The following is an 18,007-nucleotide window of genomic DNA, read 5'->3' as shown; positions in this document are numbered from 1 at the left end:
AACTTTAAGTTACATTTGGCATTAATACTAGTTCAACCTAATAGCAGTAAAATGAGAAAAAATGAAATTTGACTTTTCTCCATGTCAATAAAAACTATGCTTTTAGATGATACAACGAACATTCCATACTACGTTCTATGGATGTATGTTGTACCACCTCATCACTGAACAAAAAAAATGTGTTCACCTCTACTAAGAATGGTTCAGAATTCATGGAAAACTACTGCACAGGACGATCTGAATCTAACCACAATCATTCCATTCATTGGGAAGCAAAGAGAATTATTAAAACTGCCAGTTAAAGAAGATTTAGGAATCAGTCAAGTACAGCAAGTGAAGCAGGACAGCAATTCATTCTAAGCATACACACCTCAAAAAATATAAGCAGATATTTAACAACAAAAATTTCTATTATAGTCACTTCTTTATAAAATGACACCTAAGTGCTCTATATATTTGGACAACCACCTTTTCAGCTGGTTATATTTCTTCAGATGACAGCATACATAACAACTGAACATATAACATTATATAAGAACACACAAATGGCCATACTGAGTCAGACCAATGGTCCATCTAGCCCAGTATCCTGTATTTCAACAGTATTCTGTGCCAGAGGGAATGGACAGAAGAGGGCAATTCTGCATGATCCATCCTGTCATCCAGTCCTACCTTCTGGAAGTTGGAGGTCTAGGACAGCGGCTCTCAACCTTTCCAGACTAGTGTACCCCTTTCAGAGTCTGATTTGTCATGTGTATCCATAAGTTTCACCTCACTTAAAAAATACTTGCTTACAAAATCAGATATAAAAATACAAGTGTCACAATACACTATTACTGAAAAATTGCTTACTTTCTTATTTTTACCATATAATTATGAAAAAATCAATTGGAATATAAATATTGTACTTACATTTCAGTGTATAATATACAGAGCAATATAACAAAGTTATTGTTTGTATAAAATTTTAGTTTGTACTGACTTGGCTAGTGCTTTTTATGTAGCCTGTTGTAAAACTAGGCAAATATCTAGATGAGTTGATGTAACTCCTGGAAGACCTCTGCATTCCCCTGATCGAGAACCACTGGTCTAGGGACTCCCAGAGCATGGGGCTGAGTCATTGACTATTTTGGTAAATAGCTCTTGATGGACCTATCCTCCATGAACTTATGTAATTCTTTTTTTGAACCCAATTATACTTTTGGCCTTAACAATATCCCTTGGCAATGAGTTCCACAGGTTGATTGTGTGTTGTGTGAAGAAGTACTTCCTTATGTTTGTTTTAAACCTGCTACCTATTAATTTTATCAGATGACCATTTTGTGTTATGTGAAGGGGTAAAAAACACTTCCCTATTCATTCTCAAAATCATTCATGATTTTATGTACCTGTATCATATCCGACCCTAGTCACCTCTTTTCTAATCTGAACAGTCCTAGTTTTTACACTCTCTCCTTATATGCCCTTTTCTGTACTTTTTCCAGATGTGGAGATCAGAACTGCATGCAGTATTCAAGGAGTGGGCATACCATGGGTTTATATAATGGCATTGTGATATTTTCTGTTTTATTATCTATCCCTTTCCTAATGGTTTCTAACTTTGTTAGCTTTGTTGACTGCCACTTCACTCTGAGCAAATACTAGAGAACTATCAGACTCCAAGATCTCTTTCATGAATTGTTACAGCTAATTTAGACCCCCTCATTTTGTATGTGTAGTTGAGATTATTTTTTCTAGTGTGCACTTTGCACTTATTAACATTGAATTTCACCTACCATTTTGCTGCCCATTCACCCAGTTCAGTGAGATCCCTTTGTAACTCCTCACAGTCAGCTTTGGACTTAATTATCTTAAGTAATTTTGTATCACCTACAAATTTTGCCATCTCACAATTCACCCCGTTTTCCAGATCATTTATGAACACATTGAACAGCACTGGTTCCAGTACAGACCCCGGGGGGAACACCACTATTTACCTCTCTCCATTCTGAAAACTGACCATTTATTCCTATCCTCTGTTGCCCCCCCCCCTTTTTTTTTTAAACAGCTTACTGATCATGAGAGGACCTTCCCTCATGTCCCAAGATTGTTTAGTTTGCTTAAGACCTTTTGGTGTGAGACCTTATCAAAGGCTTTCTGAAAGTCCAAGCACCTTACATCAACAGATCACTCTTGTCCACATGCTTGCTGACACCCCCAAAGAATTTTAATAGATTGACGAGGCACGAATTCCCCTTACAAAAGCAGTGTTTACTCTTCCCCAATATATCGGGTACATCTATTTGTCCGATAATTCTGTTCTTTAACGCAGTTTCAACCGATTTGCCTGAAGTTAGACTAACTGGCCTGCATTTGCCAGGAACACTTCTGAAACCTTTTTTAAAAAAATCGATGTTAAATCAGCCTCCATACTAGATGGCTGGATGTAAGTGATAGGTTACATACCACAGTTAGTAGCTCTACAATTTCATAGTTGAGTTCCTTCAGAACTCTTGAGTGAATACCATCTAGTCCTGGTGACTTAGTATCGTTGATCAATTTGTTCCAAAACCTCCTCTACTGAAACCTTAATCTGGGACAGTTCCTTAGACTTTCACCCAAAAAACAATTTTTAAAGGATGCCTTTTTGCTGTTAACCATCTCTTTTACTCTGCTGTTTAGCCATGGTGGCATTTTTTTTCCTTTTGGTCCTCACTGTTTTTTACTCAGGGTATACACATTTAGTTTGAGACTCTATTATGGTGTTTTTAAATAGTCTCTATGCAGTTTACAGGTTTTCATCCTTTCATTTCACTAGCTTCCCCATTTTTTATTAGTTCCCTTTTTGAAGTTACAGATTCCACTCCAGAGGTGCATGCACATGAGATCAGATTCTTTTGAACAGCATCGGGGTAGCTGTGTTCCATGGGAGCCCTGCCAGCTCCAGAGTACCTTGGTGTTCCCCAAAGCCAAAGGCAAAAAGAGCGAGGTGGCTGCAACCCAAACACAGTTCCTTTGTCAATAAGGGTCCCAAAGAAGCAAGACTCTGATCAGCAGGAAAGGAGGGCAAGTCATGGAATCTGTGTGGACAACACATCTCAAAGTATCACATTCACTGTTAGGTAAGTAAGCATTCTTACCTCAAGTGATTGTCCATACAGATTCCACTCTTGATGACTAACAAGTGTTTGCTCAGGTGCTGGTAAGCAGAGGCTTATTTGCAGGGTGACTGTAGGACAGCCTTACCAAAACTATTATAAGATTTCAAGAGTGAATACCAGAAAATAATAATAATGCCTAGTTCTTACATAGCAGATCTTGAAGCACTTTACAAAGAAGATTAGTATCATTTTCATGGAACTGAGAAATCTTCCTATCAATACAGAAGATTTCATTGACCTAGCTAATATTTTTCTTACATTCGTTTTACGCTGCCTGTCTTTGGGTTTTATACTGCCATCCACCACTATAATATCTGAGCATCAGGTCCCTAAAATATATAGAAAATAACCTTGCAGCTGGAGATAGAGAGGAAGGCACAGCTACAGCTTAAAAGAAATAAGTATGGCAAGAAGCTATTGAGAGGCAGGTAATTTGAGTAAATACATGTAGACCAGGGGTTCTCAACCTGTGGGTCAGGACCCCTCAGGGGGTCACGATATTATTACATGGGGGGTTGTGAGCTGTCAGCCTTCACCCCAAACCCTGCTTTGCCTCCAGCATTTATAATGGTGTTAAATATATAAAAACATGTTTTTAATGTATGGGGGGGGGGGGGTCGCACTCAGAGGCTTGCTATGTCAAAGGGGTCACCAGTACAAAAGTTTGAGAACCACTGATGTAGACATTACTGCATAATATCTATTAAGCACTGAGTTAACCATTTTTCATCTAAGAATGTACACAAAAGGTAATGAAAGGATTTCAATTCCCATCTCCCTCACCTTTAGTGCAAATACAGCTTTGTTTTAGAGAAGTTTTACAGACTATTAGTCCACAGAGTGGAGAACCTTTGTCTATGCTGGATATGAAAGAAGCAATGGAGCTTAGATAAATTAGTACAGTAAAAGCTGTGTTATACAGCCCTGTACCAACCAGATAACATAGAAAGTTATATGTTCATAGAAAATAGAAAGTCTGATTTATACTCCAAGAAGGCACGGAAAGCACCACTTTGATTATTCAAACAGATACAAATGTCAGTGTTTACTATGCAGACAAGAAAAGTTACATTTGCTGTTCAGGGGTTTGAAAGTTAAGTGTTACTTAAAATTTTTGAACAAGGCATTTTAAGTTGTTAGTTCTCCTTTACTGGGGTAGGTAGCAGAGCAGTACCAAGAGGAGTAGAACAGGAAGAAGGTAGAATTGAGACCTTCCAAAGTTTTGGCCCCAGCGAGGAGGCATGGGGGCGTCATTTGAGCTCTCCATCTCAGGTGCCAAAATGTTGTGGGCCAGCCCTGGATCCATCACATCATCTATTCCTTGTAGGCTCTCTTAATAACCTGTTTGAGATCTTTATTCATTCAGCTTGGTCTGGTGACTAACAGTATCAAAGGAATTTTAGCAAGATAAGTATGGATGAAGTTCCTATGTTTATAGACAGAAGGCTATTCACCACAGCTATGAGTGATGTCTGTGCACTTTCCCCCATAATGAAGCCTCAATAAGCTCAGAATGCTGGTAACACAGGTGAAGTTAGAGACTGCTTTTTGCTGGCTTCTGATTAGCATGAGATTTGCACATTTGTTTACTTATTTTCCCATTCCCACCAAGAATTTAATTAACTTACATTAATTAGGTTTTCTGTTTGAACTTCAGATTCGGGTTGAATTAACATTTTTCTGGTTCGCTTAACTGCTAACATTGATTTGTAATTTTTGGGAGGGACAGATTCCTTGGGCTTCCAATGAGACTACTTACTGAAAGACACTTTTGTTGATCTATAATGGTTTTCTAATTCTTACAATGGAACTACTGTAGCCAGCTGGGAAGAGACAAATATCTTCTTCCACTGGGAGCGTAGTATTTAGATTTGCTATGACATCACTGGTTAACAGTGGAAACTACTGCCTAGTACAGTGGTTCTCATACATATTTGAACACGCCCCCTTTCTTTGTGTCTGTAGTAGTTTACACCAATACGATAGCATGCCACCTCCGGGTACCCAGCTCTGACGGTGGCAGCTCTACCGTCAAAGCTGGGTACCCAGCCAGCTCTCTGGCTGCCCAGCTCTGAATGTGCGCAGTAAGGTTGTCTTTTTCCCTAAAGCTTCTCACGCCTCCCCAGAATACATTCCATGTTCTCCCCACTCTCGAGTTTGAGAGCCTCTGGTCTAGTGGAGTGGAAGCTATTTTTCGGTTCAAGGCATCTGGATGCAAGATTGCCCATAAGCCATAAAGAGGTACAGGTACATGAAAGCATCTAAAGACAAGACACTTTGGAGAAGCCAGACAAACTATCCTGGAAGCTGTGTGAACTCAGGAAAGAGGCCAAGACATTATGAGCCAACAGACTAATATAATCATTTGTTGTTGTGGCTCTCTGTCTGAGACCGTCTCACTTTGAAGATTTACCAGGTTCTAATTCACCAAATAATCCACTTAATGGCATTTGATTCTGCACCATACTATTTTCCACACACCAGTTATTTTCTGTTTTTACTCTTTATTCTCATACACTATTTTTTTAAACACAAACACAAAACCTCACCCGCCACAGGAGTTAGTGAATAAAAAATTCTGTGTACATGTCACAATTGCTAAACCCAGAGGCTAATATTCATATTTAACATATTAATTCCAAACTTGATAAGCATGAGAGTATAAAATTGCTCAAGGGTTACAATAAAAGCAATAATTTTAAAATTAGGTCAGCTCTAACTGTTTTATGCATATATATCATATTAACATTGCAAGTTTATCTTTAGGGAAAAGAGGGCCTTTTAATTATCTAATAAAAGTTAGATATTATTGTATAATTTATTGTAAATGTAACACTGAGGATCCAAAAGAAAAAGCCTGTGTATGTGCCAAAATAATTTTTGCTATCATAAAAAGCTGCAGAATCCTCACCCAAATATAAGTACCAATGAAATGTTCATCTGAAAGTACATCTACATTAAGTTAGTAAAATGATTTGCTTTGCCACAAATTCTAAAATACTGGGCTAATATCCAATGACATGCAGTAAAATTTACAACTCCCTTCCTAGACATTTCTTTATACCAAAAGTAGAGATGTACCTATGTTGCAAAATTCACATCAAGATATAATATCTCTAAAGACCAGAAACTACATGATGAGTCAACCCACAGCCTCTGGCTCAAAAAAAATTGACAAAATTTTGCGTAAGCATTTGAAAAGTCACTAATTCCTCATGTACAAACTGTCTTTCCTCTTCTCTTTCAAGAATCTCTTTAAAAATCAAGGTACTTACAAAAACTACCTTGTTTTTGGTTGGTCTTTGTAACAGACTGCTAGGTTCCCTCTGCTATGGCAGACTGAAGGAAAGGCTATTTAAGAGATATTGGTCTTGGCCAAACAAGCTCTCGGTTGGAGGCTAGCACTCCCAGCATTTTAGAAGATGTGGATAAAGATGGGTGGATGTGCAGACTATTTAGCTTCACTCTGTTAAAGAATCAGTCAATTCAATACCTGATATGGAAAGATTTTTAATAGGAATTTTCAATTTTGATAACTATTTTCTTTTCTAAGAAACAAAGAGATAAAAGAAGCCTATATATTTAAAAAAAAAAAAAGTTTGCCTATTGCAGGGATCTAGCCAGCCAGCTGAGGTAGTAAAAGTACTGCAGTATTAATGACTAGTGCCAGCACCACAAAAGTAGGCGAATTTCTGTTTCTCCAACAGATCAAATATGAAAAGGCAGGAAATATTGTGACTCCTGCTCCACTTCTAGTGCCATAGGTAAATGTGCAGGGCATGCAGACAGGGAGGCAGATGTGACTCTACTGGTCTCCATGTATTTATTTCTGTTAATACCACAATATGCTAGGAGCTGTACAAACATAAGACACTCAAAAGCTTATATCCTAAAAAAAAGTATATAATTTGTTTAAAACCAAGAATGCACTCAGCACCATATAGTACAAAGAGTCCTTGATCTAAACATCTTACAATCTTAAACAGAGAGAGAGAGAGATAGAAAGACACACGACATACACATCTATCATCAGGCTGGAATTCAGAGTTCTCTCTGTTTAAAATGCCAATGAACAGGCAGCAGTCATGGCATCCAGAGTGCAATCCAGGACGAGTGAGGGGGTGTGTCATCACCTGACCTGTAGTCCTGAGTGTCTCAAATGCTTTGATGCTGTAACTCCCCACCTGAGACTACCATAGCCAGCATACCAACAAACAGGTAACACCCGAAGCCTCTGTGTAGTAGACAGCCCTGGTTCAGCAGCTCTGACCCCAACCACCTATATACAGCCCCACAACCTCACTCTGGCTTCCACCAGCCTTGTTTACAACCAGCAAGGTAACCCCCAACACACTGCTTTCCCAGATTTTCCCAAAACCATGTGCCCTGAAGTGTCTAGCCCTCACCGGGATCACTCAGAGAAATAATAAGGTTTGTTGCTCCTTTAAAGAGACAAAAGCACATTACAGCTTAACTTTACTGTGGTAAATATACCCTTCCCTTCAAACAGAACTGAGCTGGTTTATAGTAAAAATAAAACAATTTTATTAACAAAATATACATGGGATTTAGTGAGTTCAAGTATATGGAATGAAGACAGAGTTACAAGTAAAAACAGAACACATTTTTTAGTGAGTAAGACTTGTAGTCTTTGTTCAAGGTAGCTATCTCACCAGTCTTTCTTCTTTCCAGCAATAGCTCACTCACTCTCTGTCAGAATCTTCCACGAAGAACAAGCAGCTGGTTTCCCTGGTGGTCTTAGGTGAAAGATCTTTGCCTAAGCAGGTTTTTCCATCTATATTCACTTTCCAGAGACTTCAACTCCCCCTTGGTTGAAGGACCCACTTTGTCTGCTTGCAAGAGCTCTATTCCTTTGTGTCCATCTACCAGTGGATACCAAAAATTCTGTCTTTGTTTATATCTTTCAAAGTTGAATTATCTTGTTTCAAGAGGGAGGATGACCTCATGCTGTTCTTTCCTTCCTCTGGTATTGTCATCCCCCTGCTGATCTGAATGTAAAAGGGGCTTCCATTGTTTTTGGTCACACCTTCCTGAATTTTATTGGAGTCAGGTAGATACCTGCCATTTTTGCCTTCGGGGAAAGCCTGTTTCTCCCTTTGTTAGGTCATAGGCTATAAAGCATAATATCAGCGAGTATTCATAATTCCTCATAGAGTATTAAAACATACATTTCAGGATATCACCAGTGTGTCATAAGCTTTCATAAAAAACCTCCCTCAATATACTTTTATAATATAGTAATATTTGTATACAATCAGTTGATTCAATTGCTTATCAATTGACATGCAACCTCACGTCTTTACAGACCAGCAAACCTTGCAATATATTCTTTAGAAAGTAAAACCCAAACCAAGCTTCATTCTCATCCTTTCATCATGCTGTCTCCTCCCCCACTTATAGTTTGATACTTTGTAAACAAAACTTCACTGTCTCTCCCTAACCCTGGAGCTGGTCAGAGAAGCAAACACATTCCTTTGTCTAGGACAGACCCGTCTACCAACTCCCCCAACATGCTTAGTTTAAACACACTTTAGTCCTAATTCCAGCATATATCCATAACCCAATATATACCCTGTACATATATCAAGCAAGACTATTAATGATTTGTGAGTTAATGGCTTTCCAATGAAATTACAGGACACCTTTTAGATACAGATTATAACCCTAGTGAGTTGGGGTACACTGAACTGGTCAGGCCAGCTGAAACTCATTATTTGATACCAGTGAGCCCCTTGCCCTCTGGCACCGAGATGCTCTTAGGGTCACACCTCCACTCTCTTTTGCTGCAGGAAGGTTAGCCACTGGCTGACCTGAGACAGCAGGTCAGAGCCCTCTTTCCTGGACAGGGTGTCTGCCACAATACTTTTTCCCCTTTATATAGAAAAAAACCTGTTTTGTCTCCTTTGCCTGCTCACAGCCTCCAGGACTTAGAATCAGAGAGTATCCATCATTTCACCTACAGAGTTGTTACAAACATTTCAGTGACATAAATGACACTTATCCATAACTCTTAATACAGACCCTGTAATGCAAGAATATTAATGACCAGGGAGATATTAGATTTTAAACTATATATTATGTGTCACCTTTTAAATAAATATCATGAAAAATGTATGAGGTGCAGTGAGTATGTCAGGCCTGACTAGAGTTGCTGACACAGAGTAGTAAACCACAAATGGGCCTCTGTGTCACACAGGGCTAATGGAAATCCATGCTACACAAAACACCAATTTGGTTCAGTTTGCTCCTGCTAAATCTGCTTCAGTGACATAGTACCATGAAAATTCTTCTCCAATGACTGGACCAAAATCACATTCTCCAGTGTAAGAGCATATGATCTCACACACACACACACACACACACACACACTTACTTTTCATCCCAAAAGGGTTGGCTGGTGCCTATGTTATGCCTCTCTCTCTACCGAAGATCACAGCAATTACAATAAAGAATAAAAGAGTTTTGGTAAATAGGGAGGAAGAGAACAAGATGATCTCAGAGACAGTGAGAAAAATTAAGATTTTACTGTGTTTGCAGCAGCAAGAATTTAAATTAAGTTCTTAAGTTAGTGTGTGTATTTAGACACTCATTTACATTTTTTACACATTTGAGTGCCAAGCTGTGATAGGAAGCCCAGAGAGCAACTTCATGTGCTATGCCTACTCAAGCCAGTTTATTTGCTTTCTTTCATTGACCTCAAATTCACACACAAAACAGTTATTTTTCTTTTTCTCCGAATTTTTTTTGCTTTCATTGGTTAGATGTACATTTTAACGTAATGAAGTTGGCTGACCCAAGGGGCAAACAACGCAAAACAAACCAACCCTCTTTCTCAGACAATAACTGTTACTCCTGGGGGAATTCTGTGCCACCACGCATGTGCAGAATTCATGTCCCTGCAGATTCCCCGAACCCCTGCAGAAAATAGATTCTGCCAAAGAGGCACTGCAGTAACTACTTTTGCCCACCAAGGGCTGCTGTGGCACCAGAACAGAGAGCAGCCTGCTCACGGGCCGGAGTAGCCAGCCACGGTTAGGGAGGGGGCAATGGCTGCGTTCCTCACAGCACCCAGACCCTGGGGCCAGGTGAGGCGGCACAGGATATGGGCGGGGGAACAGAGCGGGCCACGAAGGGCTGCTGGTGGGTCACAGACTGGGGCTCAGAAGGGCTGGTAGGGGGCATAGACTGGGGTGGGGGCACAGGAGTAGTGGGTTGACAGCACTGAGCCAGGGGCTGGAGAGTGGGTGCAGGGACACATGAGGATGGGGGGTGGCTGAGTAGGGGTGAAGAGACGCATGGGGACAGGAGAGGAGGGTGCAGGGCCACGGAACAGAGGGTGGAGGACCACGTGGGGATGGGGGAGTGAAGGGACACATGGGAACAGGGCAGATGTGCCTGACTGAATGGAAGACGCTAGGGGTCAGCCAGGGTCTGCATGGGGGAGGCACCCCAACTCCCTAACAGTCCCTCCTCCCTTGCCAAAAAAAACATGGCTCCATACTTCTCCCACCCATACCCAACAGCCTGCCAGGTTCACTCCCAGGCTCCTTCCCAGCAATTACTTCCCTCTCCTTCAGCTTCGTTACTCCCGACTCCCCCAAGCCTTTGCACTGCTTCTAAGGGGTGTGGGAAATATGCTTCTGTATTGTAGCTTAAATGAATTATTACTCAAAGTTCTCTATTAATATGCCTAGTAAGGAATCTATTTGTCAAAGAGCTTTTCCTCAATCTTTTTTGTTGTTTGTACTCTTAAGGACATACCTACTGACAGGTATTTTGAAATAAATTACCAAAATAATTGAACTGGCATGATTATATTGTGTTATTTTGACAAATAACATAAGCAGAATTTTGCAGTTTTTAAATGTTGTGCACAGAACTTAATTTTTTGGCGCAGAATTCCCCCAGGAGTAAACTGTAGTTGACCAGCACTACTGCATACAAATTCACATTACCTCACTTTTCTAAAGTTTCATTAAAACCGAATCAAACTCAAAATATCTCAACTAATTTTGGTAAGCCACAGATAAATCCCTTGACATAACATCCAAGCATTTTGTTGATAGTATAACCATACCTAATACTAAAAAACCAAAACAAACACATCTAGTCATTAATGACTAGATATTGCTAAGCAGTATTGAAACCTTTCCTAATCACTTCATCTGATGTCTAACAAGTGAGAAAGAAAGATATGTATAAGCCATCCATTTTTAAAGGGCAATAAATTATTTGGATAAGGAATGCTGTAGGAATAGCACATTTACATTCTGTACAAGATAGCAGTATTGAAAGTCAGAGATACTGAATGGTAGCAAAAACTAACATTACTTGGAGTAAAACTGAACATGTTAGATAAAAGTCCCCTTAATAAGTTAGAACACTCATTATAAGTCATTTGTTCTCTAATAAGCATATTGTTTAATTATCCGAGAGATATATCAGTCTGGGGTGAAACTCCCCACAACATCTTGAACCTACATATTAAGCTAAGGGCACATATGCAGTGCAAGTACAATCATATCAGAGGATCCAATTACTTCATGATTCAATCTGTAGTACAGACAGGCAGCCACTTCTTGCATAAGGTTCCTTGGGAAGAGGGGAGGAAATTTAAGGCAATAGAGAAAATCCCTACCTTAACAGTGTCATAAAATCACTAGTATCAGTGCAGAGCAGACTGACCTCAGATTTCAAGGTCTCATCCAAATATAAGATAGCATAAAAATCGAAGACAACAAAAAAAGTTTTTTCTGAGAAGTGGGAGGGAATGGAGGAAAGTGACATTTTCTCAAAAAAAGCAGCAGTAAAAAAAGCAAGAGTAATATCAAGATATTTTTTAAATGACCCATTTCTTCAAAAGCCTATCTTAAGAGTTTCTTCCACTTTAACTATGAAGGGATTTCCTTATAAGATGGGGAAGACTTAACACTGAAATCCCTGTTAAAGGCAAAACCCTCAGTAGCTTTTGTATCAAAGAGGCTAGGCTGAATAGAGAGATTGAAATGCTGTGAAGACTAGTTTCTGCTGTTTTTCTGGTTCCCATGGAGGACTATGATACTTTGCTGTACCATCACTCAAAGTAACAAGAGAACTCCTACAGCAAGTGCCCATGGCATTTTACAAGAGAAAAACAAAAATCAAGCCATTCTCTATCCTCCAAAAGAAGATAAACCAAAAAATGCTGCCAGTTTCCTGCCTCACTGATCACCAAGGCTAACACTGAAGAGCACAGCCCAGGCCCTACACTATTTGTGCATAAATTCAGGCAGAAGCTTCAAAAGTTATCACCTATATTACTGACAAATCAAAAACAGGTTATCCTGCCCAACAGATATCCCATTGTTCTAGGTGCAAGCTTTTGGAAATCCCCTAACCTTAGAATGGAAGATATTCATGGACTTTCCCATACACGACCATGAATTCATTGCCTTTGGTATAGTCCTCTGCCTACTGATACACAGTAGATTTTGATCTAAACAGCATTATCCTGAAGTTATGATCCAGTGCTGCTAAACGAACAGTGACCAAATCTATTGTTCCCCACTCTAATCTATCAGAAGGCAGAAACAATTTTCTCTTAGGTATTAAGGCATCTATTACCTTGGTATGTTAAGCACCTTTGTAATTCTAAGAGTCAAGGTTTTAATTACCTGTGATTTCTAATCTACCAAAGTATTTCAGTGTTTCATCCCAATATCCTTGCTATTCTAACACTAAGATGATATATCTGCCAAATATACAGTTTTGTATGGCTGTTCTGTGATAAGGAACAAAAGAGCTAAGATGATTTTTTTTATTTTGACATAAGTTGAACCCCTAACTCCAGGAGTGAAAGACACATTCATGAACACACCAGCCAAACAAAAGATTCTTATCTAACAGCACCTGTTCATTATACCCAGACAACTGAACTACTAAATTCTGGGGAAAACAACTGTATGCTTATCAACAATAGGTATTCTTATAGAATAGATATACAACAATAGATATTGTAACAACACAGGCCTCCTAAATGGCTGTATCTATGCCAGTGCTCCTAAGCCTAAGCCACAGCTCATCACATCCTGTAAGTTCTAAGTAAGTTCTGCCCCAATCAAACAAAGTTTCAGTACAAAAGGATTTGAAGCAGCAGCCACCGAGAAAATGAGTCCTGCAAGATTTTCAGTAAAACCATGGGAAGAAAATCCAGAAATCAATTTCAGAAGGCCTAAACCACTAGTGAATATATTTTGAGAACAGGTAAATGCCAGGGGCCAGACTCACTCTCCATTCAACATAGCTGGAATCATTGACAGAAATAAGCATAACACACCTTTTAGAATGGTGATTTAAGTGTTGAGGAATGTCTAGCTTTGAATTAGAATAATTCTTGAGAGATTTTTGTCTAGGGTGTCTTAGCTTAAAGGCACTGACCCAGAGTCCATTAAAATCAATGGGAGCATATTAACTTCTATGTCTTCAGATCAGCCCTTTAATAATTAAAAGAATTTAAAGATTTCTGTACTATAGATAAGAAAAAGCCTTAAGATTTTTTAAAACCTTAAAGTTTTTACAAATATCATTACCTTTAATATTTCTCTGAGTTTGAACAGTGAAAATTAACTAGCCTTTCACTTGTATTGTCTCATCCAGATACTGAGAATATTAATTGGCCTTCCATTAGCATAATGGTTTGGGGATGGCAGTAATGTAAAAGGAATAGTTAAATAACCTTTCCACTGGAATTTTTGAGAGTCATGAAAACACTTCTATTATATATTTGGTTTTTTTACAATACCTAGTTTGGCTTGGATTTAAACTGACAGCAGCTCTTTAAAGCAAAAATCAAATCTAGAATTTTTTTTTAAAATTTATAAAACAAATGAAAATTATTTGTTATTAACTGTCATTTTGTTTATCAGCATTACATTTTTGACAATCCACTGTACATACTGTTTTGGCGAATAGCTAAATGGACAATGAACTCTATTATTCAGCAATAGCGAATATTAAATGCAAAACACAGCTATGGTTCCAGCCCTGCAAAAAATTATGTATGGAAATATTTTTACTCATATGTGTAAGTGTTTGCTGGATTTGGAGCTATATTGGTTAGTCCATTTCTTCAGTCACATTATCATGAGATCTTCTAAACTAAATCCAATTTGATTGGTTGCCTGGGTCATCTTCGGGTGAAAACAAGCTCAAGACTCTTTTTGATGTGCAGTTAGCATAGACTGCTTTCGCAAATTGTTCAACTAGCCTGTTAAATCCACAGTGCAACCAATAAAATTCTAAGTATGGGTGATAAAAGTTTTCTTTTAGCAAGCTTTCTGGAGTCCTCCAGGAAATAATACACAGATCTGTTATTGGCTTTACTATAAACTCCTGTTTTCAAGTCTTGAAGCTATGGCTGTAAAAATATGCTCTTGGCTAACATTTGCCATTCCAGCTCTCAGCCTGGATATAAACTTTTTTTTTTTTTTTTTTTTTGGGGGGGGGGGGGGGAGAATTAGTTTTAAAAAATACTGATTTATAGGTCATTAGCTTGTACATTTCAATGGGAAAGTAATGAACTTTTTAAAAGAACTATATACAATATGTGAATTCATTAATGTATGTATTATACCACTTTATAATACCTCCGCCCTCACTGGGCCTGAATTAAAGAATATTTAAATGATGCATATTTTCACCTGACATCTGGAGTGCCCTCACCTGGCAAAGACCACTCTGTCATTCTGAACATCAGTTCTCTCTTAGAGAGTTTCTCCTCTCGACTCAGCACAGTGTAGACACCGCATTAAGTTGACTGAAGCTACGTCGACTCCAGCTACGTTTTCCATGTAGCTGGAGTTGCGTAACTTAGGTCGACTTAACCCCATAGTGTAGACCTGCTCTTAGTATCAGATATAGGACTAGCAGAGTCGTGACAGGATTTAGTCTCAGATTTTGAGAAATGTGATCTTAAAATTAAAAAAAAAGTAAGATTTTTTTGTAACAAATCATTTTGCTCATAACAAAACCAGCACTTTTTATTTATGGGAGAAGAGTATCCGTGAACCAGACTGACCTCTGCCATTTAACAGTGATTTGAAAACATCTATACAAGCTTCACATATCTATCATGCCTCACTAAATCCACCACACATTCTAATACACTGGGCTTCCAAGCAACTCTTCCTTTACAAAAATTTATTTTTCGATTTACTGAATACACTAACAAGAATGACTCATTCTATAGAATGTAGTCCTTCACATACATAAACTGTCCAAGGCTGAATTCAATTACAGCTTCAAGTGATATAAAACTGAATATTTATTCATACTGCTGTGTATCTAGCTCCTAACATTTTCCCATTTTTGATGATTTCTTCAGAATATTAGAAACTAATATTAGAAACTCAACCTTAAATAGTGTTATACAAGTGTATAATGAAGTTAAAAAGTAACAGCTAGAACCTAGTTAGTTACTAGCAGCCTGCGAGCCTTGGCTATATGATGACCAAGATATAGGAAGAACAAATTCACAGCCATTTAACGAGAGCTAGAAAAACAAAACTATAAAACTATGAAAATTAATTTGCATTCCCTCAGCTTTTTCCAGACATAGTCCAAAACAAATCTTGATTTCAATGCAAAGTGAAAATTTATATAGTCAGGTGTTTTTTGTTTTTTTTTGGGGGGTGGACTTCTGGGGGGATTAAACACAGTTAGTCCACTACTTCTGTAAATCAAACACTACTCCATAAATTGCCTGATCAACTAGCTATGCTCATATCAAACAATCCAGTCTATTTCCCCATCAGTGCATGTACATAAATTCCACTGTCATCAATGGAAGCTAAGCACAGAGATCAAAAGGGAGACTAGGATCTCTGCTCCTCAATCATTTTTTTAAATTATAAATTAGGCATTCATAAAAAGATACATCAAACTGACTGAAGAGTCCATCCAAGAAACTATTGTATAATTTCATTGATCAGATTAAATTAGCCAAATTGCCACAAAATCAAATAAGATACGCAAATAATTTTAGGAAGTTCAGTTTTATTCAGTACCTGCGCTCTTTGGGTAATGGGTGGCCCAATTCTGCGCTCACATTGGTTTTACCATGATGTAGTTCCACTGACTTCTCTGGAGTTACTTTGGATTAATACTGGTGGTATGAGCAATTTAAAATCAGGTCACTGGCCTCTCAGAGCCTACTTGAGAAGGATGCACACAAAACATGCGGACAAATCAAACACAGATGTTTACATAGTGAATGCCTTAAGGCAAATTACACACACTATGAAAAATACTGCTATAGTCTCAGGAAGTGAATTTCTATAAAAGGCTTTTTTAAAACCCAGTTTTCATTCTTAAGCGTCCTTTCAAACGCATTTGTCATCAAACATTCTTCTAAAAATATTTAAATAAACTGAAATAAATTTTCCATTTTTAGTTTAGTTTAATTAAAAAATCCAGCATTTTAACAAGTTTCTGATCAGGTGTAATGTGACACTTTCTGCAAAAAATTCTATCACTTTAACCAAGAAAAGTAGCAAATATTTGACACACTGAACAGTTTAACAAAAGCAATTAATATCAATTAATTTTAAACAGTGACAAAATGTTTCAGGTAATGTTTGGCAACATTTGTTTGCAACAGCCATCTAGGATTTTAAAGTTAGAAATATTCCATATTTGTGTTGCTGTTTAGGGGTTTAAAATGGGTTACTATCTCATTTCAATCAGTATTAAGTCTTTTTATTCTTACTCCAATTTAAAATACTTAAATTCAAAAAAGCTATTTGATCAGATTACCAGAACTTTTCACAGTCTCAGATATGTGCACAAGGCAAATATTTCTAGTACAGAAAGAGAAGGAAATGGTCCTTATAAAAAGTAGTAGTTACAAATACTGAAATAAACTCCATTTTTAGCACAATAAATCTGATTCGGATTCTTTTTAGAACAGCTGCAGTTGCAAATAATAACAGGTTTAATGTAGTTCAAAGCCAACTATAATAAATGAATGTCAGAGTGCAACAATATACAACCTTATAATAAGGGCTGGCTATACATTTCAAATAATTATACAAGAACCAACCTGGGAGATAATCCTAATTGATAAACTGCTTAAAGGGCTAAGAATTAATATTTCAATGCTGCTCCTACCTTTCTTCACAGCATCTGTTCTACGTCTTGCTGGCAACACAAGCTCCTTCACAATCTGTAACACCTGAATCATTACTGGTTAGCAAGATCAAGGACACCAGCTGCTTCTCTAGATTTCCAACAGGTTTCATCACTGCAGATCATTACATATCTGTCTTCAATGAGCTCAAACAAAACTGATGCAGGAGCAATTCTGTTACCTTTCAGAAAAAAAATTTCTGCATGACAACTATACCATCTGAGGAGAGGGATTTAAAGTGGCTTCTACATATGGAGACAATCAGTCCCTCAAGGACCGCAGATTGTATTAGCATAAGGCATTTTAAATTAGATACATATTAAAGGCTGTATGAACCTTTTCAATTAATAAAGTTTAAAGAAAATACTTCTCCAAAAAACTAACTGAAGGGAAAAAACAGCTAAAATTCCTTGAAATCAAAAGTTGACAGATGCAACATAATCTCTCAGGCACATCATCCAAAAAAGCATATTTCAGTGCATTTTTTTTTTTTTAGAAAAACATTTAAAGAAAACTCTTGGTTCAAAGAAATCTGAAAATACAGTAATGAAGAAAAATGAAATGTGTTGTCAGATCTACTAATGAAACTAAAAATCTAGCTTACTAAACTCCAAGTTCCCAGCAATGCCAAAACCATCAAGCACATTCTCAAGCAGCTGCTAAAAAGACCCCTTTGGTTCCT

The 18,007-nt window shown here is 37.9% G+C and overlaps 1 protein-coding gene across 7 annotated transcripts in view; it reads right to left on the bottom strand.

Annotated features, from left to right (window-relative positions):
• Positions 1-18,007, bottom strand: part of USP6NL (USP6 N-terminal like) — a 203,817-nt gene that overhangs the window by 149,004 nt on the left and 36,806 nt on the right. The window contains exon 1 of one of the 7 annotated variants that reach the window (XM_043553009.1): positions 17,307-17,567. The exons of 5 other annotated variants lie outside the window; for them this stretch is intronic. In XM_043553009.1, the coding sequence (XP_043408944.1) occupies positions 17,307-17,379 (73 nt within the window). In that variant the 5' untranslated portion in view covers positions 17,380-17,567. Of the gene's footprint in view, positions 1-16,204; positions 16,444-17,306; positions 17,568-18,007 lie in introns of those variants that run through there. One more of the 7 variants, XM_037889332.2, reaches the window with a different exon arrangement.

This window comes from Chelonia mydas, chromosome 1 (genome assembly GCF_015237465.2).
Source record: "Chelonia mydas isolate rCheMyd1 chromosome 1, rCheMyd1.pri.v2, whole genome shotgun sequence".
NCBI lineage: Eukaryota > Metazoa > Chordata > Testudines > Cheloniidae > Chelonia > Chelonia mydas.
The sequence above is the reverse complement of the archived record's forward strand: the minus strand, read 5'-3'. Positions and strand labels throughout refer to the sequence as shown.